The 26,292-nt window shown below is 39.1% G+C and overlaps 2 protein-coding genes across 3 annotated transcripts in view; both read right to left on the bottom strand.

The window, feature by feature from the left end:
* Positions 1-10,704, bottom strand: part of LOC138186705 (extracellular serine/threonine protein CG31145) — a 93,888-nt gene extending 83,184 nt beyond the window's left edge. Inside the window, exon 1 of the mRNA XM_069126812.1 lies at positions 8,545-10,704. Within this exon, the coding sequence (XP_068982913.1) occupies positions 8,545-9,008 (464 nt within the window). The 5' untranslated portion in view covers positions 9,009-10,704. The remainder of the gene's footprint in view (positions 1-8,544) is intronic.
* Positions 10,705-10,832: 128 nt separating this feature from the next.
* LOC138186713 (coiled-coil domain-containing protein 137) overlaps positions 10,833-26,292 on the bottom strand; it is a 98,709-nt gene continuing 83,249 nt past the window's right edge. The window contains exon 7 of one of the 2 annotated variants that reach the window (XR_011174969.1): positions 10,833-10,972. The gene's annotated coding sequence lies outside the window, so the exon portion shown is untranslated. The remainder of the gene's footprint in view (positions 10,973-26,292) is intronic. The other variant, XR_011174971.1, reaches the window with a different exon arrangement.

Raw genomic sequence — 26,292 nt, 5'->3', positions numbered from 1 at the left:
TTTTTAATTAAAATTTGATACACCCTTACGACGATGCATTTTTTAAAATTCGCACGACCTTTGGTAAGAGATATGAAGGAAGGCTTGCTTTTTAGATTACATATTTTTCTTGATTGTATAATTCACTGTTAATTTAAATAGAAGCTTTATGTGTACTTCAATCGTTCGCGTTATATGGTTGGTCGTATAAGCTTCTGTTAATTTCACACTGTTCTACCGTTAAAGATTCTATTCACAAGAGGTCGGAACTGTCTGTAACGAAGATATCACACGGTAATTGCACGCTATTCGCGTACCTCAGCTGGAGCCACATAAACACCTGTCGTGCACCAATGCGTAGGGAATCACCACGGGAATAGCAAACGCTCCATACCAAAGAGAAATTGTTCACGATCTTGCGACGAGGTGGTCGATTAGCTTCATCGATCGTGGCAATTCCCCTTTCGTTCAAATTTATGATACACCGCGGTATATATGCTGCTCGCCATAATGGTCGCCATAATTATTCAGGCATTTCTACTAATCTTAGGAAAAACTGTTTCGAACGTGAGAAAACGACTAATTGTCAGTTCCCAGGTGGAAACAAATCGCGATAATGAAAATGCCAGAAGCTTTCTCGTTTATCAGAAACTTCAAAGTCCTATGTAATTTTCTGCGATAACTTTTTAAAGAAATGAGCCTAAAGCGTATGTGAGTCGCGTGCATTCGTTCTACGCTGGTCGGACAATAGCAATGTACAGGGTGAACCACGAATCGTGATCGGTAGAGATGACTCTGTTATTAGCAGTCCGATGGAAAATGTTTGTATGAGGATAGCACGCTTTCCAGAGAACTTCAACGTGATAATAGCAAATTTTTTGTCGACTCTTTCTTTTCTCATGACTTTTCAAGGTAACCTTGAATTTTTTGCAAATAAACCTATCATCTTTTTACACTTGTCTGTTAGACGATTTTAGTCGGCAAAAAGATTGCTATAATCGCGTTAAGGCTCTCTAGAAACCACGTTGTACTTTATAAAAACATTTTCCATCCGACTGATAATAGACGGATTTATCGCTTGTACTAAATTGACAGGTTAAAAAAGCACATTTATTATATGCGAACATCGTTCGAGCAAGAGGTCGACTCTACGACAAATACGATCACTGTATGCATTCACTTAGAAAATACAACCAGATACTACATAGTATCAGTTTGTTTTACGCGTTAATTTCGAAAGTTCCATTGGTTCTGTTTCATACGTTAACTGGAAAAGTAATTATATTTCAGGCTGACCTTTCAAGACGTTAACCGAGCACAGACTGGAAGCTCGTTTAGACGAACCCATTGATCTAGCCGAGCAACGAGTAGCCACTTACTACGAAATAGTTTAGCGCGCAGGAAATGTACCTACAGTTACCGTAAAATCAACTAGTACAGTTTAGTTACAGATTTGATTAACTGATACTGAGTGGTGCAGCAAGTTCTAACGTCCGCGCCACTCCGCGCACAGTAAGTTACCAGATTGCTCGTCACTCCGCTAAAATCGTTGCATGTGCGTCCGCACGAACCTCGACTTCCGTTCCAATCGCTTTATCGCCCAATTAGCGGAAAACCCAGAAAAATATCGGCCACCGTTACAACGAGCACCCTGTATATCCATTGCGTCCGCCACACGAACAAGCATTCGTACACGCGAACGCCTACCAAACTACGGCATCGCGAATGTACACATTATTACCGGTGCATTTACATGTGTATAATAGCGTGCAGCGCGCGCATACACTCGCCCGATCGTCTGTGTGTACACGCGCGGGCAAACATGCATAATAGCGCATTATTGGGGCCGAGTTAACGCGTGTGTCGTATCGATTCATCGACGGGAACTTTCGAGCCGGGTCCAAACATCGGTGACTTCAGGAGCGTACGGCGCAACAAAGGGTCTCTGCGAGTCTACAGGCCGAAGATGACAAAGGTGGCCGAGCCAAGGTGAGCCGGATGTTTGCTCGGAAATAATTCATCGTCCGTAACTCGGTCGAGTCCGCCAGGCCTGAATTCAGGTGACAGGAAGTAACCTCCGTGCGCACCGTCAGTCCGCTCTCTCTCTCTCTCTCTCTCTCTCTTATCAGCCGCTGATAATTTCAATGGGTTCCTCGGCGGAGGCAATGAATTTGGCAAACGCTTGGGAATAATTTTTGTTAAGGGGATTAAAAAATATTCAGCAGAGTCTACGAGTTGACTCTTAATTATTCGTGAATTTTCAGGAAGAATTTACGTTGATTTTCTGAACATATAGTTAAAGCTGGATTATCGAAACTGTAGAATCAACAACTGGTGGGGTAAAATGCGAGAATATTCGATTTTGGGAGGGATAGGGAGTGATTTATTGCTAATGGATCTTTTTATTTCTTTGTTTCACTCGCAAGGTGATAATTCACTTGCAGAGTTCCTTGGTTTAGGCGATAATGATTCATAAGGGGAATTATAGAGTATTCCGTTTCTGAACGTAGTTGGTAATGCATCCATGAATCTTATTCCTTTTTTCTTCTTTTTTTCTTTCGTTCAGTTATGGTGATTCGCTGGTAATTTTAACGCGTTAGTAGATTCTTCCATTACACTCGATGGAATCTCGAGAACACTGATTTTTAAAACCGGTTAACGAGTGAAACCTATGATACAGGTGACGTATAAAATAATGTATAACATCTATAATAAATCGCAAAATAATTCATAGATCTTTAGGTGAACCTTTGAATCAACCAAACGGAGAGTTGAGAAAGAATGTTCTCTCGATAAAAAGCATTTCACCGCATTCATCGCGCAGCACAATCGTAGCTGCAGCGTTTTAGTAAGAATCAATTAAAAAGATTAAAGAACATTCGATTAGAGAATTTCAACAATTATTCGTTCTTTTGATAAAAAATTCCACGTACTCCATTCACGATAAAACCAGTTCGTCCTCGAACATATACGACGTGTGCAGAAAAAGATCACTTCTATTACACGATTTCACCCTCGCAACGCGATTCACCCTCTACCCCTGAAACTGCTACGTACTCGTCGGAATCATCCTCGAACAGCATATGCAAAAATAGAGCAATCCTGTTACACGATTTTCACCCTCACGACGTATCTCAATGTAACCCTCTGCTCCCGAAATTAGCGCAAACTGGTCGAAACCTTCAAATATTAACAAACCCCCTGTACCTCCTGTGAAACTACATCAAGGGGAGAAGATGTTAGGATCTCATCCGGAATTCTCTACCCCTAAAATTGCCGCATAGTCGTCGAGATCATTTTCGAACAGCGTATGCAAAAGAAAAATAAGAAAGAACAACCCTACTACACGAGTTCTCCCTCGCCACGTAACTCAACTAAAATTAGCCCTAAGATTAGCAAACATTCGTGGAAACTGTTGGAATATTAACCAACCACCCGTATCTCCTCTGACACCACATTAAGAGGGGAGCAGGTTAGAATATCATTCGGTATTCTCTGGCCCTAAAATTACCACGAATTATCTCGTAGAAATCATGGTGGAAGAGCGTGTGCGAAAAAAGAACAATCCTGTGATGCGTGATTTCACTCTGCCAGACGTAACTCGACGTAACCCTCTGGCCCAGAAATTAGCAAACACTCGTCGAAACCTTGGAATATTAACCAAGCCCTGTATCTCTGTGTATCTGGAATTACACTAAGAGCAGAGGATGTTGGAAAATCATCGGGTATTCTAGGTACGCGCCTAAGCGAAACACCTGTCACGAAAGAGGGAAACTTGAGAAGCAGCTTCGTCTTCGAGGTAAGCACCGTAGGAAGACCAAAACTCTCTTATTCGAGGCACACATTCGACGCCAGGACGAAGCTTCGAGAGAACGATTGCACGTCGAACGTTCAACCCGGGGTCTTGAATAAGTATTCAAGCAGCACGAAGTGTATCTGTCGCTTAGTGTATCGCCGTTGGTTCCCGTGTAAACGATCCGGTTCGTGTATATGCACAGTAATGCACACACGTAACCTATTCAGAAGCGAAGTAACCTCCGAACAGCAGACATTGTCGACGCTTCTGCGCCCGCGAAACAATGCTTTATTCCCTAGACACCCTAGGGTCACTAGAGCTGTCTATCGAGGCAAGGAAGCTTACAGCGTGCAACCAGGGAAACGTTCTCTGTTCCTTGTTTTCCTCGTCCAGAACTCTGATAATACGCGGTGGAGACTATGTACTCCCCGTACAAGTTTTTCCTCAGATCGATCCTAGACCAGCAAATGCAATGAAAAATGCAGTCTGACTCCGTGGCGACGCACCCTATTCCTGCTTTGTTCTCAGCTTTTTTTTCTTTCTTTTTTTATTACTCCGGATCGGTGAATACTTGATACGAGTTTTCTTTCTTTTTGCCTCGAAATGAGAAAAAAGGAGAAAGTTTCGTACGGTCGCTATTAATGAGATTTCACTGAGACGGTTCTTTGTTGTGGGAATCTTTTTCAAAAATAGTATTATATCGGTATTCATTGGTTTTTCGTTAATAAGAATTATAGATAGATCGTATTAATAGAAGTCATATTTCATTGATATACATTTGGTAGATTGTTATAAGAATTGTTAAGAAGAAAAGAAAATGTAAAGACACGTATGCCTGCAGCTACAAAGAAATGGGATAAATAAGATATTCCTCGATTAGATAGATTTTATGTGAGAATAGTAAATGCTTCGTGTGCTCTTTTTAGGAAACGCGAACGAATTTACTACGTAATTAAGAATATTTGCAGTCGATATGATGCGTGATTCTTACTTCTTCGATCATTAATCCTTTCGAGGATCGAATTCTGATTTTCAATCCAAGAAGAAAATTGCTTTTCGCCAATCGTTAATAATAGAAACTATGCTTTCGAAGTTTAGAGTTTCGGAGCTGTGCATTGAACTCGTTGAATCCATGACTGTCGATAAAAAAGCTCTGAAATAGTTCCAAAGTCAGAGAGAGAAGTGAACGAAAAAAAAGAAAGGGAATAATCGATACTTGCTAAATTAACGGGAAAGAATCGTCGATTGGCTACGCGTGCATTGTTCGTGGCAATTAGTCGCCCTTCTCGCTGGGACGAGTTAGGCCTCGATGAGAAAAGAAACATCGAGGGGGTAGAAAGAAAGAAGAGAAAATCCACGTGCGGGTAAACGCTCGTGTTTCAATCGATAGGATTGGCCAGTCACTAACAGACGAAAACATAACCATGTAAATTAATTTGGATTTAATTAACACTGCAGGAAATCGATATTTAAAATTAATTAGCAAATTGTCGACTCGGTATCGAACTGGGATTTTATTATGTTTATACAGCGTACAATGACTGGTAAAAATATTAAACAGCATAATGTATAAGCAATTATAATTTTCAGGGAAAATCAACATTTTGGATATCCTAATCGTTAAATGTATAATATTCCCGTTTAGTCATACACATTACCTACGAAAAATACGATATTTGCACACGTTCTTATTTTTCAATCTATTTATTACGTTCTACGTTTCATTTCTACGATAGCAATGTTTTAATCACGTGAAAGTGCTCTTACGATATGAAATTTAACTTAATTAACTCGATTAATATTAGCATATAAATGCTACGATACATACAACGGTGTGCAAATTTTGCATATCGACGATAATACGTTCGAACGTACGATCATATACCTAACGAGTAGTTAAGTAATAAAACACCGATACGATCGAACAGACGTACTATTCATCTATTAATAAACTGTGTTCTACTTCGTACCGTTCTGGGAAATTTTATGCATCAAAGAGTTCAAATGAATTACGAAACTGTCATTTCGATAAGAAAAGAAAAATATAGAAAAGCGAATTTGCAAGTCAAGTGCCACCACGTGTATGCGCACGTACGTCGATCCTTGTCGAATGGATTTGAGCGATGAAAATATTTAATGGAACACACCCGTCCATACACAGAATCGTGAATCACGCGGATTCCTTCTATCACCGGTATAATTACGTTTGCCGTTGGACAACCTGCTTGCACGAGAGAGCACGTTCTGTATATGTGTAGTAGCACAATGCACAAGCATGTACCAAGTGCATTCTAACGCGATATACCAACGTGACTGATATTTGCTTGTCAGACAATAAAATCGCTTAAGCAGAATGGATTAGCGTTCGAAGAGGTCAACAGGAACGATTTAGGCTTAGATTAAGCAATCTTCGTTCACCAAGGTCGACTACGATATTTCGCTTCGATCGAAGCCGTAAAATATGAGAAACATCGATTTGTGCTTTGTTTCGTGCAACGTGAGAATCTCAAGGTCGACAGTGAGACTGACACGATTAAAGTAATTAATTTACGAAGTGTATAAATAGAAGAAATTTTATTTCCGCTTCCCCCTCCCCCCCCATTGTATTATGTATTTTTTATTTAAGATAAATGGATATCGTAATTAAAAAATGAAGTTAACATTTATCGATCGTGCGAATGTGAAACAAATTAAATTATACCGTGCGCTTTATGTAATAAGTTACAACGTCTCGGAGGTTTCGTTAGAATTCTATTTTGTTAAAGTTTATGATAAAAATTAGCAACAAGACTACAACTAATAAACGAGGGAGTATTTTACATTTTGTGATATTAAGCAGGAAAGATATGAAAAATAAAAAAAGCAACTAATTTAATCGTCGATGTAATCAAAATTAATTAAAGCGACAAGAAGAAAAATTCGATTCCTCTAAATCGTGAACGATAAAGTTCAGTTAGTGGACTACTATTTTTACAGATTTTTGAGAAATTTAAACGCGAGAAAATAATCCAAAACACATAAAATAATCAAATTACGTGTACCATTTGCTATGAAATGCAATAGGTAAAACAAATCTCTCTGCTCTGTCTCTACCTTTTCAATCCTCTTTACAAAAGTACGAATTTTCAGAAACAATTCCGTAATCTACTTTCCTCAGTTAAAACATAGGTCCGAAGTTGCGTAACCTCAATCCTCGTTCATCAATTCGGTTCTACGTATTATTTCGCCGGATAACGAGAACGAGACTGGAGGTCGAGGAGGGAACAACATGATCCAGATATCACCAGTCGCGCCTCTTATCAGTCTATTACGACAGTAATAACGTTCTTGATTTCACCGACATACAGATCGAAGCCAACACTACCAACCTACCGACGAACACATCCGCAAACCAGACTCACACGATGCAAACTAACAAACATTCCGTTCAAAAAAATCTCTCGTATGAACAATTTCTACGTTTCGAGGGTTCATGGGAAAAAGATGGAATAATGTCTATTTTAACGAATTTTCATTTCTTTTACCATTGAAATGTGTTATACATTGCTTAGAATTGCAAATAAACATCGAACATGACGCAGAATAAAATGAAGAATAAAATGTTTTATTTTGATATAATATCTATGAGAAAATATGAAGATGCGACACAGACAGTGGAAAGTCAATTTTCGTTTTCTTCCCCTATTTTCCCCATCCCAATTTTCGGCCATCTTTCCATTGGAAACCTGGTTCGATGTTGGAACGACGATTTTGGTTATTTTAAGCGATTCCACTAATTGCTTTTCTCCCCGGTGCTTTCTATTCGATAGGGAGGAAACTTTTCCAACGTGGAAACTAAAAAAAGAAGAAAAAGAATGAAAGAGAGAAAAAAAGAGAAAAAGAAGACCATCGAGTTTCTGTTTGAAGTTCCGTGGAAAATCGGTTTAGGAGATTTCAACGAGGACCGAGCAGGTGCGAGATTTAAACTTGCTACTTTCGACGGTATTTCGGTTAATTAGGTGTCGCGTTGGAAATTCCGCTTTATCTTACGGACGTCGTATACACTTTTACAGGATGGAAATTTTTCACCAGTCGTCTCACCTCTGTTATTATCAACGTCGATAAGGATTTCATCGCTGGTGAAAATAACAAAACTCTCAAAGTTGTCTGGGAAAACGCCTGTCAACTAAAAATGTATCTGCAATTCAACGTTCGATAACGCTTCGTTATGTTATGTTTGATACCCTCTTTTTCTTTTGATGATCTACTTTCCATGCGATTGTTTGGAATTACGTTCATTAAGAATACGTCGATCTACTTTTTATGTTCGACGTTCCCTTCGATAATTTGTTTGCTCGTAATTGACACGAATTGATAAACCTTCGGTTTGTTTCGGTCGCGTTAAAATTACAGTGACCTAGTTTGTCAATAAGTCATTTGTTTCCAGATACCAAACGCTAATTACGTATTCGAGTAATGAAATAGTGTTTCACAAGAAATGGACTATTATAGCTATAATTAATTAACCTTGATGTTCTCTTCGCTACTATGCTACTTCCGTATCCCTCTGGATATCTTTTATTATTTTCTTTTATTATTTTATCCGTACAGAGCACAAATGGAGTACACAAAAAATAGTAAAGTGGCATTGAATGCTAAAATCAAATATTTCAAAACTATTTATATCTCGATAATATCTACTGAAACATTAGCATCCACTTCAGGTCATACAGACCCAAGGACGACAGGATTAAAGAATATAATATTTCAATGAGAAAAGAAAGACTCACTTTGGACTGATTTTCTTCATCTCCCCAAGCGTAGGATTGTACGTATGGTCTTCTCCACTGATCCTAGCTACTCCTTCGTAAACACTAACACCATAACCTTTCTCCACGAGGTCCACCAAATCCCGGAAATTATCATGCACCTCTGTCTTCTCGGTCCTCGACTCCCTACCTACGTTCTCACCATCCTTTCCACTATTCTGCGTCGTACCGGACATATCACCACTGGTCTGCTCTTTACTTGCATTCGTTCGTTGCAAATATCTCCTGCGAAAGTTATAAATCGTACCGGTATTCGGGTCGTCCCCGACCCGAACACGCCCATGGCTGGGTACTAAATGATGTCCACTGTATCCAAGATCCATCTGCAGATCCATCACCAACAGAATAGTGAACAATATCGCGAAGGCACTCAGGCCTAGCATCAGTTTGTCCCGGATGCGAATCATCCTGATTGTGAATTTCATCTTCCAGTCGTTCCAATCTGGAACTTTGCAGCCAGATCCGATGGCTTTCTTCTTCTTCGCCGATCTTCCCTGACCTTTGCTCTCGTTATTTTTACCACGATCAGCTGTGATCACCGAAGCAGACTTCAGGGCCCCTTGGTTGTCATCTCTTGCGTCAGATTCTAAGTCACCGAGGTTCACGCGAATTGTCACGATGCTTGAGTCACCCAGAGCATCGTTCACCGAGGCAGACTCTATCCTGAGGTCAGAAATGACACGTGAGCCGTGCGTTGGCTCGCAGACAGGCGTCGAAGGGTGACGAGTCTCGTTCTCGTCCAGCCTGTTCGCGACTAGCCGCTGTTTACTTTGTTCTTCCGCAGGCTCGCCGTCTCGCAGCTCCTCCTCGTCCCCACCGCTGCCCGCGAAATTCGCAAGTTTGCATTTTACGAGCGACGTGAGCCGCGCGTGCACTTCGTCGCCTTGTATTCGTGACTTCCTTGCCGGAACGTGGTTATCGCCTGACCCGTGCGTGCTATCACGCCTCGACGAGAGCTTCGGCGACCTCTGAACCTGCCAGTCGTCCGGCGGTGGCGAGCGTTTCGCTTTCCACGACGTCCACTCTACCTTGTCCCGCCACTCCAGCGACCTTGACTGCCCGCTACTCGATTTTCCGCGATTGCAAACGGGTCTGACGAATCTTCTGTGAGCGATAGGCGAGCAGTCTACCGTCACGGTATCTATGGAGACTTTGGAGATGGGGAATCCCACGTGGAACTTACGGTGAACCTGCTCTATAGCGTGGACGAGGCTCTCTTCGCTCCAGGATCTTCGCTGACCTGATTGCAGCGCCTCCAGGAGCTTCGTGGATTTTTCTAGACGTCTTCTAATGAGAACACGTTGCTCCAAAAGTCTGAGGTTGTTCTCCGTTCGAATCAGATCCTCCACGTCTTCTACCGAGACGCTTTTAGACGAATCTTCGTTCTCGACAAAGTATGTCGAGGAGATTTTAGTTGTTGATTCGTTCAACGAGTGATTGGTTCTTTCAGTCTGAGGCTCCTTGTGAACCAGCAGAAAGTCATCCTCTATGAGCTCAGCGCTTGGGCACACGACAGAAACGTGAATATTATTAGGTTGCTCAGGATCGATACCCGTGGAAGACTGTTTATTGGTAAAATCGGGCTCCAGAAGTCTCTGTTTGGACTTCTTTCTACGGACTGGTGCCACTGGTCTCTCTTCGTCCGTAGACTGAAACTTCTTTCGTAGAAGAGGACTCTTTTGAATATTTCTGACCAATCTCTCGCACCCTTCGGTAATATTGTCCTTCGAGCTTCTTACCAATCTTCTGAGGAAAGAATCGCTCTTGTGTAGCTTGGAGCGTGCTTGTACCTCCTCCTCAACGTCCTTGGAGCAAGGAGCGTCTAGACGTTCCTTCTCTTCGCTGGATTTCCTTTTTACCCTGAAGGTATTAGGATTTTCTTCGGATTTCCTCGACTTTTCTCTGAAAGTGAACTTGAACTTAGGCCTGTCGAAGTTGCGCGACGATTGCACGCGGTCGCTCAAGCTCTGCTTGATCCTACCGACGTTTCGTCGTGCCCTGAACCGCGAATCCTCATCCCTGATTGAAGAGGAATCGACTTCGACGACGCTAGAGGTTCGAGCTCCTCGCGACCTTGACCCGCTATCTTCGAATGTCTGGCGGCTTGAACGTGTCGTCTCCTCTGTGGAACCACTTTCGGGACATCTCCTCTCGTCCAGAGTTTCCCTCGGTCGCGAGACGCACCGGAAGCTTGGAATTTCGAGCGCGAATCGCGAGATTTGACCGAGGTTCCGCGAACGTCGACGTTTTGGCGAGAGTCTTCTTATCTAAGTCACTAATACACTGGTTGGCTGAGACTCGAGATGTTTGTTGAGTCTTTCACGGGTTCTGGAATGTTTCAGATGTCGGCCTGGATACTGTCAGCCTTTGGACTCCACTGCGCCGCGTTCTGGAAAATAAACAAGGCGGGGATGTTAGGTCGCTGACCAGATGCGAATCTCAGAGGGTGATGCATCGATCAAAACAATCGCAGCATCGTTTTCTGGATTAGTTTCAATCTTATGCACGCTTCTTGCGTCCGTACGATTTTTTTAAATTATTGTTTTAAACTAAATTATTGTCGTAATTGAGGTGCCGATTTATCGCGTTGTTTTTATTCGTTTGATTGGTACGAAGAAATTATTTATAGTAATATCACGTCCTCTGATTGTTTTCTGCAGTGTGTATTGAATTTGTTCGTATGACACGTTGGCTTTTATTCAAATATTATATACCGACTCAAAGTAAATTTTGCCTAATCTGATGTACTTATTTTCCTAATGGTAAACTTTTGTCTCGTTATTATAGATTTCTAAGAATTTTCTAAGAATATTGGCGGGAGTTGTTAGTACATTAAACGAAATCTGAATGGAATAATAATTGTTTTTAACCTGTTTCGGAATAAAGAATATTGTTTTTCCAATAAGATGGAGAGCGTTTACACTCTATTAAATTACTTGGTTCCAAAGTACTGCTTCCTTTTATGCACGACTATAAATCTTGATATTTGCACTTTGTCATGCAAATTTAATAGATCCGACTCGTTTGAACAATATTCTCCGTTTGGTTTATAGTAACATAGGAACAAATGTCCGATCAAACATGGTAATACGAAACCAACTAAAAGTAATTACATCACAGGGTTAGGATAGTGTTATCCCGCTTATGAATGTTCCAATCTTCTAATAGAGAAATAATAACTGTCTTGTATATTCTCCTAACACACTGAATTATTTTGAGCTGCGATTTTTAAAATACACGAATAACAATCGTGAATTTCGATAATCTATCAAACGTCCATTTTTAATAGGTGCAACTATATACATTGAAATTGTCCTAATATTTTTCTAACACAGCAATGAATTTTTTCCATTTAATCGCGAATGTCACTAATCAAATTTTGGTATAAGAAGATATGCTTAAAATAGACAAGAAATCTGTTTACAGGGATCTATGTAACTCCAATCCTACATAAAACTTGAAAGCTAACAAAGAACAAAAAAAAAGAACAAAAAAGAAAGGAAAGAAAATGTACGACCCTTCGTGCAATTGCTCAAAAGAAATCACTGTGAAACATCGGAGAACAACCTCGGAGATCATCAACCCCCGACGACCATTCCGATCGTTTAAAAATAAATCACCACTCTATGGTATAATAATAGCTTGACGGTGCGCAATGCTTTTTATCGAATTTCCTGTGCAGGTGCATACACACGAGAAATTCACTGGGTCAAGGTAGGGCCTTTAAGGGGATGCTCCGAGGTGTAGGTGGCCGTAGCAGGCTGAAAGAGGAAAGATATCAACTGCGAAATAGAGTGACGGTAATGGCATGTTTCGTGTTGCGAGAGTGGCCATTACAGTTATCGCAAAAGTCGCGTCATAAAGCCGTTGTGGTGGGAGGCTAGCTTAAGGGGGAAAGAGAGAGAGAGAGAGAGAGAGAGATCGTAAAGGTTCGTTCCTTTCCTGTCTTTTATATCGCGGAAGCATCGTTGCGCCGAACCGCATAATTTAATATCGCGCATCGACCTGGCTGCATTAAGTTCAATAACCGGAAAAGGAAGGCTGGCCCCCATCGAATATTCGTGTCGAGGGGTGGTTAACCCTAGGAACCACATTCGATGGATATTCCTTGGTTTCTAAATTGATCCTTCAGGCGATTACACAGGGTGTTCGATCAAGAAAGCTGTAATTGGCGCGAAATTCCCTATTAAGCAATTAGGTTCGTATCTAAGAGCTCGCAGACAGGCAAGAAAGGGGAGAATTTAAGTCTCAAACGAGAGGAAGAAGTGCCGGTACCAAATTTGAGATGGCAAATTTAGAAATTCATGGGATCTAGGTAAAGTGGTAGTTGAAGAACTTTTGAAGAAGAAAAAAAGAAAGAAGAGGAAAGAAAAATTTCATCTATTACGCGTTCCATGATAAATTGATACTTTACACGATTAGAAGAGAAATTTGAGACAAGAAGTTCTAATTAATAGCAAGTTTGGTATTAAGCGTTTGCCTTCGTACCCTAAGAGAGATTAAAGTTTCTGGAAACTTGGAAATTTTGATGACTTGCCATGTACAACGGGGCACGAAAGAAAGTTTAAAATTCATACCTGTGTATAATAACTACGTTATATATTAATACTAACTTCGTTATACTAAACATCTTTTACCATATCGCTGAGTCACGTACGTTATATCTATTCATAATTTATCTTATCGACCGTATCTTATCGATTATAATTCTTTTCTAAAATTATAGCGCCGCTTATTAAATCATCTTCTACCATCACACGTGCAACACAGTGTAAAGTACCGATTAAGATACCCGCGAAAAACAGAAAAATCTCATTCATTACAAATTCCATACAACGATGCTCCGAATTGTTCATTTCCCTAAAATATATTGGCCTAACGCTCACGCAAACGCATTATCGTGAATCGTCCACAGATAAAATGGAAAATTGGTGCTCGAACAGCAACTTAGCTACAGAACTATCACGTTTTCTTTGAAACTGCTCGTGTTAATGTCTGGAAAAAGGAGATTGCCGGCCAAAGATTTATCGTCTATCTGTGCTTCCTCGAAACGATTGGAAAACGGTGTCGTTTCTTTCGAATCTTTGATCTGAATAGCCTCTTGCATCCGTAAGAACGAAACGTAGGGAAAACGTCCTGCAGTAATTCTTTGCTCGGTCGATGCAGCTGGCGAATCAATGCGCCATTGAAATTCCGCGTGTCCTTGCGCGATAATAAAGATAGCCAAACCCATTGACGTTTCTGTCGGGGTGAAAGAGCGCCACCATAAAACCTGACCCCCTGTAACACGCCACGTGCCCTCGTTGCTTTTAGTTGTGCGTATACAATCGCAAATAAAATTGCTCGATATTCTGTTCTATCTACTTTGTACATCCTTGCGGAGGATTTTTAATACATAAAATTTTTCTTCTTTTTTTTTTCTTTTTTAGGGCGCACCTACGTCAATCCTTTGTCTGTAGGGAAATATAGGTCCATTTCGTGTACGTCTATCAACCTCTCGATTAATCTTGGAAAATACTTTCGTTACGTTCCACAGCGATTTTTACAACGTTGATCGTATTGTACGATATGTTTCGGAAAATTAGCTGACAGAGATTGGAAGATAGAAATATACGTTTAACTTGGATTGAAAGAAACGCGAGATTATTTCGAAGGAAGTCAGGAAACAGTTGCCTTCGACCGACGATACTTTGTCTAACATCTGCTTTATAAAGTGACAGAGTGTGTTGTCGCATAGCGTTACAATTCTCTGTTAGACGAGACGTCTTTAACATCTCTGTTAGACGAGACGTCTTTAACATCTCTGTTAGACGATGGAGCAGCATTTGTGCAAACAAACTGGCGCGCCGCAAATCATGTCATCTTATAAACAGACTTCACGAATCCGCGCCACTGTTTGTTACTTGCGAGCGACGCAAGAAGAAGAAGAAAATTAACGGCGTTAGAATGTGTTCGAATTTCGAAAACTGTTCCAACGACGCGGATAGTTGTAACTTCTAATCAAATGGTTTCTAATTATGCCCTGGAATATCGGGTTTACCGCGGGACCGTGTATTCGGCTTAATAATCGAAATTTTTAATTAGAAGAAAGCACGCGAGCCTTTAACGCTATCGCAGGAAATCGGCGCCGTCTGGCAATTAGCCGGTGTATTTATATTCGGGAAAGGCACACGTGCGACCATCTGAAATCGGAAGAATCTCATTCCTCGATAACACGCCATTGGAATTGCATTTTTCTTAATTCCGGTCACACGTTTCTCTGCTTTACAAATAAAGAGACATATCGTTGCCTTAGAAGAAGCGCGCTAAAATGTTTGTAAAAAATATTTATGGAATAAAATTGCCCTTAGAATAGAATTGCCCTTCGCGTAATTGAAACAACGTTACTCGCAAAATTATATAAAAGCTACCAGTTCTGACAAGTCGCCCCGGATAACGGTAAAAGTACCGTAAATGAATTTAGTAAATTATAAGTTGATTATCTCGTTCGACGTAAAATTATAATATAAAATAAATTTTAAAAACCTGTAACCCGTCGCTTGGCAATTTGCTAATTCCATTAGTTAATATTCCCTTCCCTATAATATAAGAATCGTAAATATAATAAATCGCCTGTATCTCGAAACGCTACAAATATACAAAGGCTTGCAAGTTTTTATTTCGCGGTTATTAAGCGATAATTACAAAGCGAACAAACTTGAACAAAGATTTTCCTTTATTATTTTTATTATTTCTTGTTATTTGGCCGTACTCTGTATATAATAGGCTCGCAGCTATGTATCTTAAGTGGCAGATATTTAAACAGACACAAAAAACGAACGTACTTTGATTAATTTCGCGATACTACACAGAGGAGAGTTTTCTATCAAGTTGGGATGCAGACAAATGAAAGATAGGAAAAAAGCGTAATAATTTTCGCGCGGAACGAGGTAACTGCAGGTCGCTAAGCTTGAAAACGAATTCGCGGCCGTTTTGTTTGCTCGAAATAGAATCTGCTCGTGATTGTTGCCAGCAGTAACACTCGAAACATCCGCGTTTATTATTCGTCCGGCGTCTGATGGAAAATAAAAAGTACATCTCGAGATTCTCTGACATTATCCATGGGTCCTGCGAGGGAAAACTGCAATTCGCCCTGGGGGTGTGACAACTTCCTTCGAGGCACAGAGCCTCGTGAAAGTTTCGAGAATGGATGGAACAGCGTCTTTTTACTTAGAACTTTGCCTTGCTGTTGTTCCTTCCAAGTTCCTGGGACAATGACTCGATCGTCTGTCGAGACGTTTGTGGCCGAATATCGTTCGATTATAAAATTGAAGCTTGCTATTTTGAGCGTCAACTTTCAGACTCGAACATTTTATGTAAATTCATGAATACCGTAAATAATTGTAAGCTCAAGCCAGTTTATTGGGATTTTCATGATATTGAAAAGAAAATTGAGAAAATCGTTCGTGTAATTTGATATTTCAACGTAAAGCAAAACTGAAGATACAAACGAAGAGAAATTTTCTTCTTTCCAAAGTCTGGACAAAATTAAATGTCCTCTTAAAATTGTGTTTCAGACTGGGAAAAATATAAATTCAATGTTAATTTTCTTATCTTCCCAATCAATGTTTAGTGGATTTTTGATTGCTTCTGTTAATCCGTTAGGTATACTATCCTCTAATTTATTTAAAGTTTTGCCGAATGAGACGACAATTCGTTTATATATCGTTATTTGATATGTGTTACATCGTTAGATGTATGTTAGATCGTTGTCGATCAAGAGGATAAAATAAAGAATTGCAAGATTTCAGTGTTACGCGATGCACTATGCTTCTATTTCCAACAATGTTATTTCCAGGTCACGTAAACATACTCTTCCCGCAAACGTGATAGAATAATATCGTAGCAAAGATTAGCCATCAGACGTGCTAAATTCGTTCCTCGTGGCGCTCACTTTCCTAATAAATTACCCTCGTATTAATAAAGATACGTATTTTTCGCTATGTTCATAGGGAAATTATCTATTTTCTCCATCGTACAATTATAATTTATACATAGAAAAACACAACCCTACCTATCAAAGTATGTTAAATCTCTGGTAATCATAACCTCAAGAAAGAACGAATGAGATTTATACGAAGTGTAGAGTTTAGGCTATACGTCTTCGTCATTTTGAAAATCAGAGCAACCTGCTGAAGAAATAAACGTTACCAAGCGGCACGTTGATCCGAAAATTCATATTCTGCAAACGATTGGATTACGTTAAACTCCTTCATCTTCTTGGTCTATATCTTCTTGAAAATTAGATCGGTTTGTTGAAAAAATAAACATATCTGCCAAGCGCGTTAGCGATAGATACGACTCGATATTATACAGAACAACGGCGGCAATTTAAATCGTCAGCTCGTCATTTTTCATGCAGGACGATTAACTCAACTTTTGCTGGTCAAAGTCGTTTATCTGAACGCGAGCTTCTATTACGTATTCGTGATAATAGAATAACACGTAGCAGGGAAAATTGATGAACCTGTGTTACAATAAGGAACTCTAATTGTGCAGGTGGTCCGTAGCTGGTGCTACAATCGAGTGCAAGATGAGAAGACAAGTCGAAGATGTGGAATAAAATTTGTCCATGCTGAAGCTTCGTTTGTGAGAAAATCCAGTTTGAAAATGTATCGAGTATGCTCAAATTTAGCCGAGTAGCGACCAGATGTGAGCAGGCGATTGTTATAAATACGAAAATGAGTGAAACATGTGAAATCAAATTTTTCATTTAAACAGTAAACTGTTCATCCGTTGACAAACTCAGACAAATAAAGCTCTACGTATGGTGTTCTATATAAAATTGCTATTTTTTAGTAAATTCAGTAAATTTAGTAAATTTCCTGATTTAAGCGGGTAATGAAAGAGACTAACAGTTATAGGCGTGAAAATTCGCACGCGTCCACGGAGAAATGAAAAATAAATGACGAAAAGCGTGGCGAAGGGGATAGACGTTGGCGCGATAGGTCTCATGAAATATTGAAGGGTGAAAAAATTATGACGACAGCTTAGAGTCGGACGAGTGTTCCCTGGTGACCCTGGAAGCTTGAAGAGGAAGAGGAATATGTAAAATGGGGAGATGCAACGGGCCAACGAGAGCCACTAGGGTGGCAGCAATAGCAACAACGGAGTTCTATAGGTGCTCGAAACTACGCTCATGGATCATTTAAATATTGCACGGCGAATGACTAAATAAAGTAAAAGGTCGAGCGTATGCTCGGAATCTCGAATCAGTTTCCCTCTTCCTTTTGCTTTACGTAGGAATGACCGAAAAGTCTATCCCAGTTTTATCAAAATGCCTCACGTTTCGCTAGTCATAAACGTGCTTCGATCTTCGCTGTATGACCCCTCTGTTTATTGGGAATTACAAGAACCGACAGGATGCTCCCCATTTTGTTCTTCTTTTAGTAGACGAGGGGTCAGAAAAAGAAAAGAAAATGGAAAAAAACCGAGCAATTGTGAATTTTAATCAAGTTCTCTATCTTGAAACTTTTTCCTTTCGTTCGTCCGTTGGTAAAAAGGAAATGGAGAAAAGTAAAGGAAACGTCAAGTTCCTACGCTGTGAATTTTAACACGATATGTCATCGTTTCTTTTTAACAAATTGCTGTATAGAACTGTAAGAAACGGGACGATGATCTGCAGATCGAAATCGTCTTGCGTTTAATTCTTTCGTTGGTAGGAGAAGCAAAGAAAGATTCGAATAATCGTGCGAGGAATTACAAGAATTGGCACGATGATCTTTATATTGAAATCTTCTTTCGTTTAATCCTGCGGTTGGTAGAAGAAGTAAAGAGAAATTCGAATAATCGTGTGCAGAATTACAAGAAGAATCGAGACGATCATCTCTATATCGAAATCTGTGCAATTTTTCCGTTGGCGAAAGGAGCACAGAGAATTCGAGTAAACGTGGCAAAGTTGAAAGTTTTAATAAAATTTTGCTCGTTACATTTTATGGATTATTACGCAGAATTACAACAATTGGTACGACGATTCTTACGTAAACTTTTTCTTCCGTTCTTTCGTTGCTGAAAAGAGAAAAGCGATGAGGAAACTTCATGTCCGGAGAAGCGAAGGAAACGTAGAATTTCAATAATTCCTGCATCGTGAATTTTAAGAAAATTTTGCTCTTTCCTTCGCTAGAAGATTAACAAGTTGCGATTAATAACCGTGTCTGAGGAAAATTAAAGGAATTGCGACGACGAAAATTTTCTTCGGCGCAATTGTTTTTTTCGTGGAGGAAGCGGAATGAAATTCAGATAATCCATCAGTACGGATTTTCAGCAAGATTTTCGTAATTTTTGATCAAATCCCCGTGTCAAAGTAAAAATTGACGGAACGATAAAAGAACGAATGACGAGCAAACGAGTGCATTTTGTATATTATCAAAGTTGTTTCACCAGTTTCGCCGCTCATTAGCGACTAATCGTTTCTTTCATTTCACGCATTCATTGATCGCCCCTTTTGTTCAAACTTCCGTTCTCCGTGTCACACTCTGATTGAGACATCTAAACGAATGGAATGCAGTTAAAATGGAAATTACATTTCAGCCTGGTCGTAAAACGTGCTTCGTTTTGCCTGTAATTCATGCACGATAAAAATCCTTTGTTCCAGTCTCGATAAAAAGTAATTCGAATTTTAGCGTGGTTCGCGCTAAAGGCGGCGTGAAATTTTATGAGTCGGCAGCTAGACTCCTGAAAAATCTCGTACAAGGCAGATTAAAAAGCCGAGAGTTTAAGCACGAAGATTTATTTCGCCGCGGTGTAATCGATCCTATTCACTGATACCTACAATCGTCCACGAAAATTGTTTTATTGGAATAAAATGCAACAGAATATTAACATAACGTTTGCGTGTTCTATGTCAAGATTTAAGAATTCTTTTATCATTGCTTTGCATGTTAAGAAATAAGTTTTGCTGTTACACGACGTCTCGTGTACGCTTTATTGAAATAAAAATTACACTAACTAATTTCTATTCGAATAGAAATTATCCTTTTCGATGAAGTAAAGATTAAGCATATAATATTAAAATTCCAAATACATTTGTCTCGTAATATTAAAATCGTGTAATTCGTTTAACAAAAGTGGCTGCCTCAAATGTCTTTAGCAGGTAATAAAAAACTTATTTCTTCCTGGCAAAATATACGGAACGCTCCTCCTCCTCAATTTTCCATTTGATTTTATACACAAACGAGAAAATACTTATGGAGATGACTGTATCTGTAATTCAACTCGAATTGAATCAACAGCAAACGATACAATGGACCCAGAAAATCTAATCGAGCGTATTCAAGTTACGTAAGATTTCATTGACGAGCCGTGCCATATATTATTTTACTTAAAAAAGAAAAAAAGAAAAAAGCAACACTGACGAAAAATCCACTAACGAGAAGAAAGATTAAGCGTTCTCCACACGTTGTACACGTCCTGGTTACTCGATTCTATTCAAGGAATGGGTGATGCATTTCGTTGAAACCGCGGGCGAGGTCGGTTTAAAAATACGTCGCATCAGGAACCTTTTTATAATACGGTTGTAAAAGGCAAAAATGAAATCGCGTTCCTTTTTCCGCCCCGCGGATTCTCACTTTTCCTTCACCTGCTTTTTCCATTTTCTTTTCGCTGCTTTCTCTTTATACACACAGGCCGCTTAAAAGCCTCAATTAATTGCAATCCGTTCTCGCGAAACGAGACCTTACACCACGCGCCGGAAGAATGGCACGTTAAAAAGCTCTATGGACGTTAAAACACCTCTCTCTCTCTTTCTCTCCTTTCGTTCTCCATTGCCCTACTACCCCCACTTTTAGCAACGGAATTATTAAAGGCGATTACGACAAAGAAAACGAGCTCAAAGCGATCGTCTGCGATGTCAGAAATAATTAGAAAATTCCCTGGCAACCCGAGACCCAAACAGGCATTCGTATTTCCGATCGATCGTCGAAAATCTGCTGAGAGAAATACTCGAAAAGCTTCGCGAAATGATAATTCAACCAGTTAGCTGTTGCCACTTCTTTGTGAAGCGTGTAAAATGTGTCGCAAAAAGTAAGCGATGACGAGTATACTCGTCATAACACAGTGTTCCCATTTCTTCATGACGAGTACACTCGTCAAAAACAGGTAGCTGATTAATTGTACGACCGACAAACAGGTCAACGATTTTCATGGAGATTCATGTTTTTCTGACGAAAGGAAATAAAATCGGAATAGAGAGGTGAGGAAAGAAAATATTGAAATGGCGATTATCCAATTAATCGCGCGTTAGAAATTGTGATAACGGCGCAGCTATTTCTTTGAGGAATTAAGCTAATGAAATTCATAAATTATACAACGTTATGATATACCTATAGTATGGAAGTACGAAAGTATAACATAGTATGAAAGTAGTAAGACAGCTTATAATGAAACTGCGGATATGTTCATGGAAATTCGGCTTTTCGCGAATACGATTAGCGAAATAAGACTTGAACAGAGATTCCACCCTTTTGAAAACCTTTTCACAGCTTCAATGTTCAATATGTGGATGAACATTCGGTCGATCGAAATATTAATCGCAGCTTGCAATGGATAACGAAAAGAATATACTGGGTGACCATAGAATGGAAGAAATTCTAAGAAAAAAGAAAGAAATAAAAGTAATTAAGAAAACTACGCTTTCTTTGGATCTACGTATATGTAATTCATTTATATAAAAGAAAAGGAAAATAATCAGCGGAAATTAATTTTCCAAAGAATGAAAATGGCACTGGAACATAGGAGAAGTGATACTTGGAATTTTTTTCGCACTTCTGCAACCAAACTATTCACCCCTGAACTATCCAACCCCTAAAACTGAGCCACGTTAAGCTCGCTAATTAATTGCCGGCCGTTCTCACGCGTGTGCCAGCCGAGTTTACATTGGCCCCACGGGCGCCTCATCTCTAATTATCAACTTAATTAATAACTCGATCTTTACGCTTATGAATGGGAATTTTCTTAGACACCGCGGTACCATTCGACACTGACTGGAGAATCTATATTATCGCCGCAAGCTTTAATTCTGGCCGAGCAACTTCGGCGCACCTAATTAACGACATAATTAACGATCCATCCAACGTCCCTTTTTCACTCGGACTACGCTCTACTAACATTTCTCAAAGAGAGACGTAATTAGAGATGCACAGAGACAAAACTCGCGCAAAGATGTCCCGTAAATGGGTTTAAACATTCCGCGCAAACAAAAAGAGAAAGTAAATCGAGCATAAAGATCTTTTCTATTATCGTTGCTTTTATTTCGACGAAACTTAACATCTTAAGGAATAGAAGATTCGCTCACTATTTACTGTCCGTAGTAAATATAGTCATCGAGCCAGCGAAGAATCGGATAACTCGAGGATGACGAGCACAAGACTTTCTCGAAAATTATTTTTATTTTATGTTTTCTTATTTCTGTATCCGACTCGAATGCACACAACATCGTCGACTTTTTTTATATTTGGAGCAATTATTACGTTAACATGCTTTGGAAATTATTCCACTGTTATGATAATTGAGTTTCGAATTTATATATTCGTATGATCTATATTATGTTGTACAATAGTTTACGTAGTAGGCTAGGATTCGAAGATAGATTTATGTTGAAGTTCTATCTAGAGAAGTTTATTGTTACACTTTGAATTGGAGCAACGTAAGTTGGAATTAAGAAAACGGCGCTAATTTTTATGTGAACAACTATCGATATAGGTATGCTGTAAGCATAAATTTACATAACATCAGAGGAACTGTGTGTTGCCAGATGCCAGAAAACGAACCTGTTTGTAATACGTAGTGCAATGTACGTGGTCCAGTGAACAATAAATTTATATTAATTTTATTACATCATTATATTAACTTCTATACTATATATTGTATTTTGCAACTAAACCCTCTTCCAGATTAAAAAAAAAAAAAATACGAAAAATGAAATTTGAATATGTAGATTATATTCTATAATTTATTCGCTCCTACACTGACACGTATATTTTTATTATTATTATAGAAAATGAATCACGTTTCTATCATTTATCATGCATTGATTATCCCAGTTGTTCTCGCATCTATACTATATCTATAGTAAATATTATATAATCTAATGAATTCTATAACATATACAGGGTGGTTGGTAACTGCTGGTACAAGCGAAAAGGGGGGTTGATTCTATGCGAAAAAAGAAGTCGAAAATATAGAATAAAAATTTTTTTTTAATTCTTCCATCGAGACAACGATCTATAGTGAGATCCGTTATAACGTACCGCACGCGTACCGAGCGAAAATTCAAAGTCGATTTTCTCGAAAACAAAGCCTCAGACGAAAAACTTTTATTCTATATTTACGACTTCTTTTTTCGCGTAGAATCACCCCCTTTCCGCTTGTACCACCAGTTATCAACCACCCTGTATAATATAATCTATAACAAAATAATAATTTACTATATCCATATTACAATCTAAATTGGATGTTACATTCCAACAAATATAATTAAAAAATAGCTAGCTTCTTAATATCTGATTTCATTATGTATAATAATACAATTTTACCATCTTTCGTGCATTCCACGCTCTTTGTAAATAAAGTGCCGAAGAATTAAAGATATACAAACGTGAAGAAGAAGAAGAAGAAGAAGAGAACAGAAGGATTAAACAATTATTTTAAGTAGCCTGACGGTCGCCCAGTATATTCTACTTATCGTAATCAACGTCTTTTTCCTGGTTCCAGGCAATTACCAACGACACAATCATTCTCGTATCAAATATCTTTGTCGGTCGCATCGCGGCAATTAACCTCCTTGTCGATTATAATTAAGCATCCATCTTGTTCCGCTCAAATTCCACACGTATACATACATATATCGTAATCAGCGTGTCTGGTCACAGAGAGGCACACTTTTGTTCAATTAATTAGCCGCGAACCACATATTAAAGGATCGACATGGTCGGCAAACGAAGCCAGATTGGCTGAATGTATCGCAGATGAATCGTGAATGGTGAATTAACGAGGGAATGTATTCTCGCTGCCATTCCTCGGAATAGTAATATTTTTGTGTATCTTTGCGGGAGAGCAATTTTCAATTTGTAAAATTACTGAAACCCCGTCGTTGCGACTCCCTGCCTCGACCAACATTTTTATCAAAAAAAAAAAAAGAAGAAATGTTAGGAACGTGATATTAAAAATACCAGTAGCAATAGGATTAAAAAAATATCAAGAGGTGAAAAGGTTGGAAAATATCAGGCCAACAGTATCGGGCTCCTCTTTCACTGATTAAATTAAAATTAAATCGTCTTAAATTAAGATCAAAGACAAGGGTTCGACGATGAAGAAATTTCAAGAATAAGAAAGTATTCGAGGTAAGATATTAGAAATTGATAAGAGGATTTTTATTGAATTACCTCGTAAGTTCTGCAAGCATTGTACAGGTTAATTGGTACCTAAGAGAGGTGCAAGTTTCAAGGAGATTTCCAGTGCGGTGAAAGAATGGCAGCCAAAAGATCAAATGTAGAATATTTGCGAATTTCACGAAGCAGAAGATAAAGCAGCAGCGACGACCAGAAGTTTTATGTTTAGTAAGATACATTTACCAACGACACGATCGTTCAAGATTCATTCGCGAGCTCTGCGTGCAAAGACGTAAAGCGACGATGGTTTTCGAAAGCTTTTTACATGGAGAATTTTCATCGGACTTTATACCTCGGAGATTCTTCATGTTGTGAATGGAAAAATCCCTAAAATTTCCTAATAAGAAGGGAGAACACGACGTTGATGAATCCATAAAGCTTCTCTGTAATCTCCTGACAAAATTTTAATTACGAGGAGAAATTGAACATTCTAAGATAGAAAATGATTAAATAAAGGTAATTACCAAAAAAAAGACGAAAAGACAGAACGAACAAAGAATCGATTTCTGTTGTTTCTAATCAAAACGGAACACTCATTGAATTTCACGTAAAATTTGCCGCACGGCTGGCGAAAATGGAAATATCGCGCGATTTTTAGCGTGCGTAACGAGACTATCAACGTAATTTCACTGGGTCGTAAAGCGTACAGCAACAACGTGAAAATTGTCTCGAGACGAATTCTCGCGTATCGTCGACGCGAAAGCGACGTATGGTGGATAAAACGTCGCATAAAAATGCGACATCTTTAAGGAAATTTCGATTCGCTTACCGAGGATCCGCGATTTCTTTGACTTCGTCTCGGAAACGTTCAACGTCGCCCAAACGAGCTACTTTTATACTTAATGGCCCAAATGCTTCAAGGACCAATGATTCCTTAACGCGATATTTTTTTCGATCAATTCACTATCTTCGATCCTATTTCTTAACGTTGCGGCTACGAAAGATAATTTCGAGCATTTAATACCTTCTTTACGTAATTATTTCTCAATATCGTACGGCAATTATTTCTTCCGCGTATCATAAATTGTACAGTTTGATGAAATTTGAAGAATTTGAAGTATTTGTTATGGTTTCGGTAAACTATTGCTTGGTTCATGAATGGATTAAGGGAACTGGAAAATTATAAAGAAACAGAGAAAATCATTTCTGGGTGTAAATTTGTTAAACTGTCAACGGTGCAGTTGGGAAATTTCTTTACATCGAAAATTAAATTTCGTTATAAAATGGATTAACTATGCGTAAACCTCTGTTTCATTCTTTCTCATAAAACTTTTTATATAGCGATCCCTAACAGATTAGGCGATTGAAAAATGATGGCCACGTGAGGGAAAAACGAAACCATCGTTCGCTAACTTCTAAACAATTTTCTCTCCATCGTCAAATTGTACTTTTAAAGAAACCATAAAAAAATAGCCCATAAAATACTACACGAGAATTTATAAGGAAGTCGTATACTAGATCTATTCAGCGCTATTAATACGATATTCATTGTCAGTCAAAATTTAATTAAAAGTGATTTACAGCTTTAATTAAAAGCAACCCGTGTACTGTGTGTTCCCTGGAGCAACTTACACGCAAATTATAATATCATTGTACAATTTGTCACAGAGTAACGATTTTACCTAAAAAACGAGGAAACCAAGAGATACATACATGTTTGGTAAATAGAACAAGTGACACGACGAAAGAGCATTCATCGCAAAATTAAAGTTGGTGAAACCGAGCGTCGAGTGAAACTGTTTCGAAGTTACGTTTTGTTGCGTGCAATTGCAAATACAATTTTCTGTTCCAACAAATTTACACGGTGCTTATTCTCTCCCTCTCTCGCTCTCCTGTTTCTCCGCGGTAAAATTTTTGATTAAACGTCATCCACATCCCCTTTTCGTGACAAAGGCCTTCCAAGAGAAAGACGTACGCGTTTCGGCCAAATATTATCTAGCCAACATCTCCATTCGATTAAGCTTTCGTTGATTGGTGGTAATCTTATTCAGTCGCGAATTCAATTTGATTATCCGATTTCGCTAAATTAGCGACTCGATGGAAAACCGAGCCGGCAGACTAAATCGTAGCTCGGACTTGCTACCGATTCAATTTCACCCACGTCTCTCGCGTAATATTCCCCGCGTATAGAAATATTTTGCAATTCGGTTACAAAGTTCGAGACTGCGCGATTTTAATTAAAACCACCGTGAAATAAACTCGCCGGGGAAAAAAATTACGCCCTCGAAAATATTGCGCTCGAGCACAGATTTCAGGGCAATTTTCGATTTCAATGGTGTCTATG

The sequence above is a fragment of the Bombus flavifrons genome, chromosome 14, assembly GCF_040668555.2.
Source record: "Bombus flavifrons isolate JBK064 chromosome 14, iyBomFlav1_principal, whole genome shotgun sequence".
In the NCBI taxonomy this organism is placed as follows: domain Eukaryota; kingdom Metazoa; phylum Arthropoda; class Insecta; order Hymenoptera; family Apidae; genus Bombus; species Bombus flavifrons.
The sequence above is the reverse complement of the archived record's forward strand: the minus strand, read 5'-3'. Positions and strand labels throughout refer to the sequence as shown.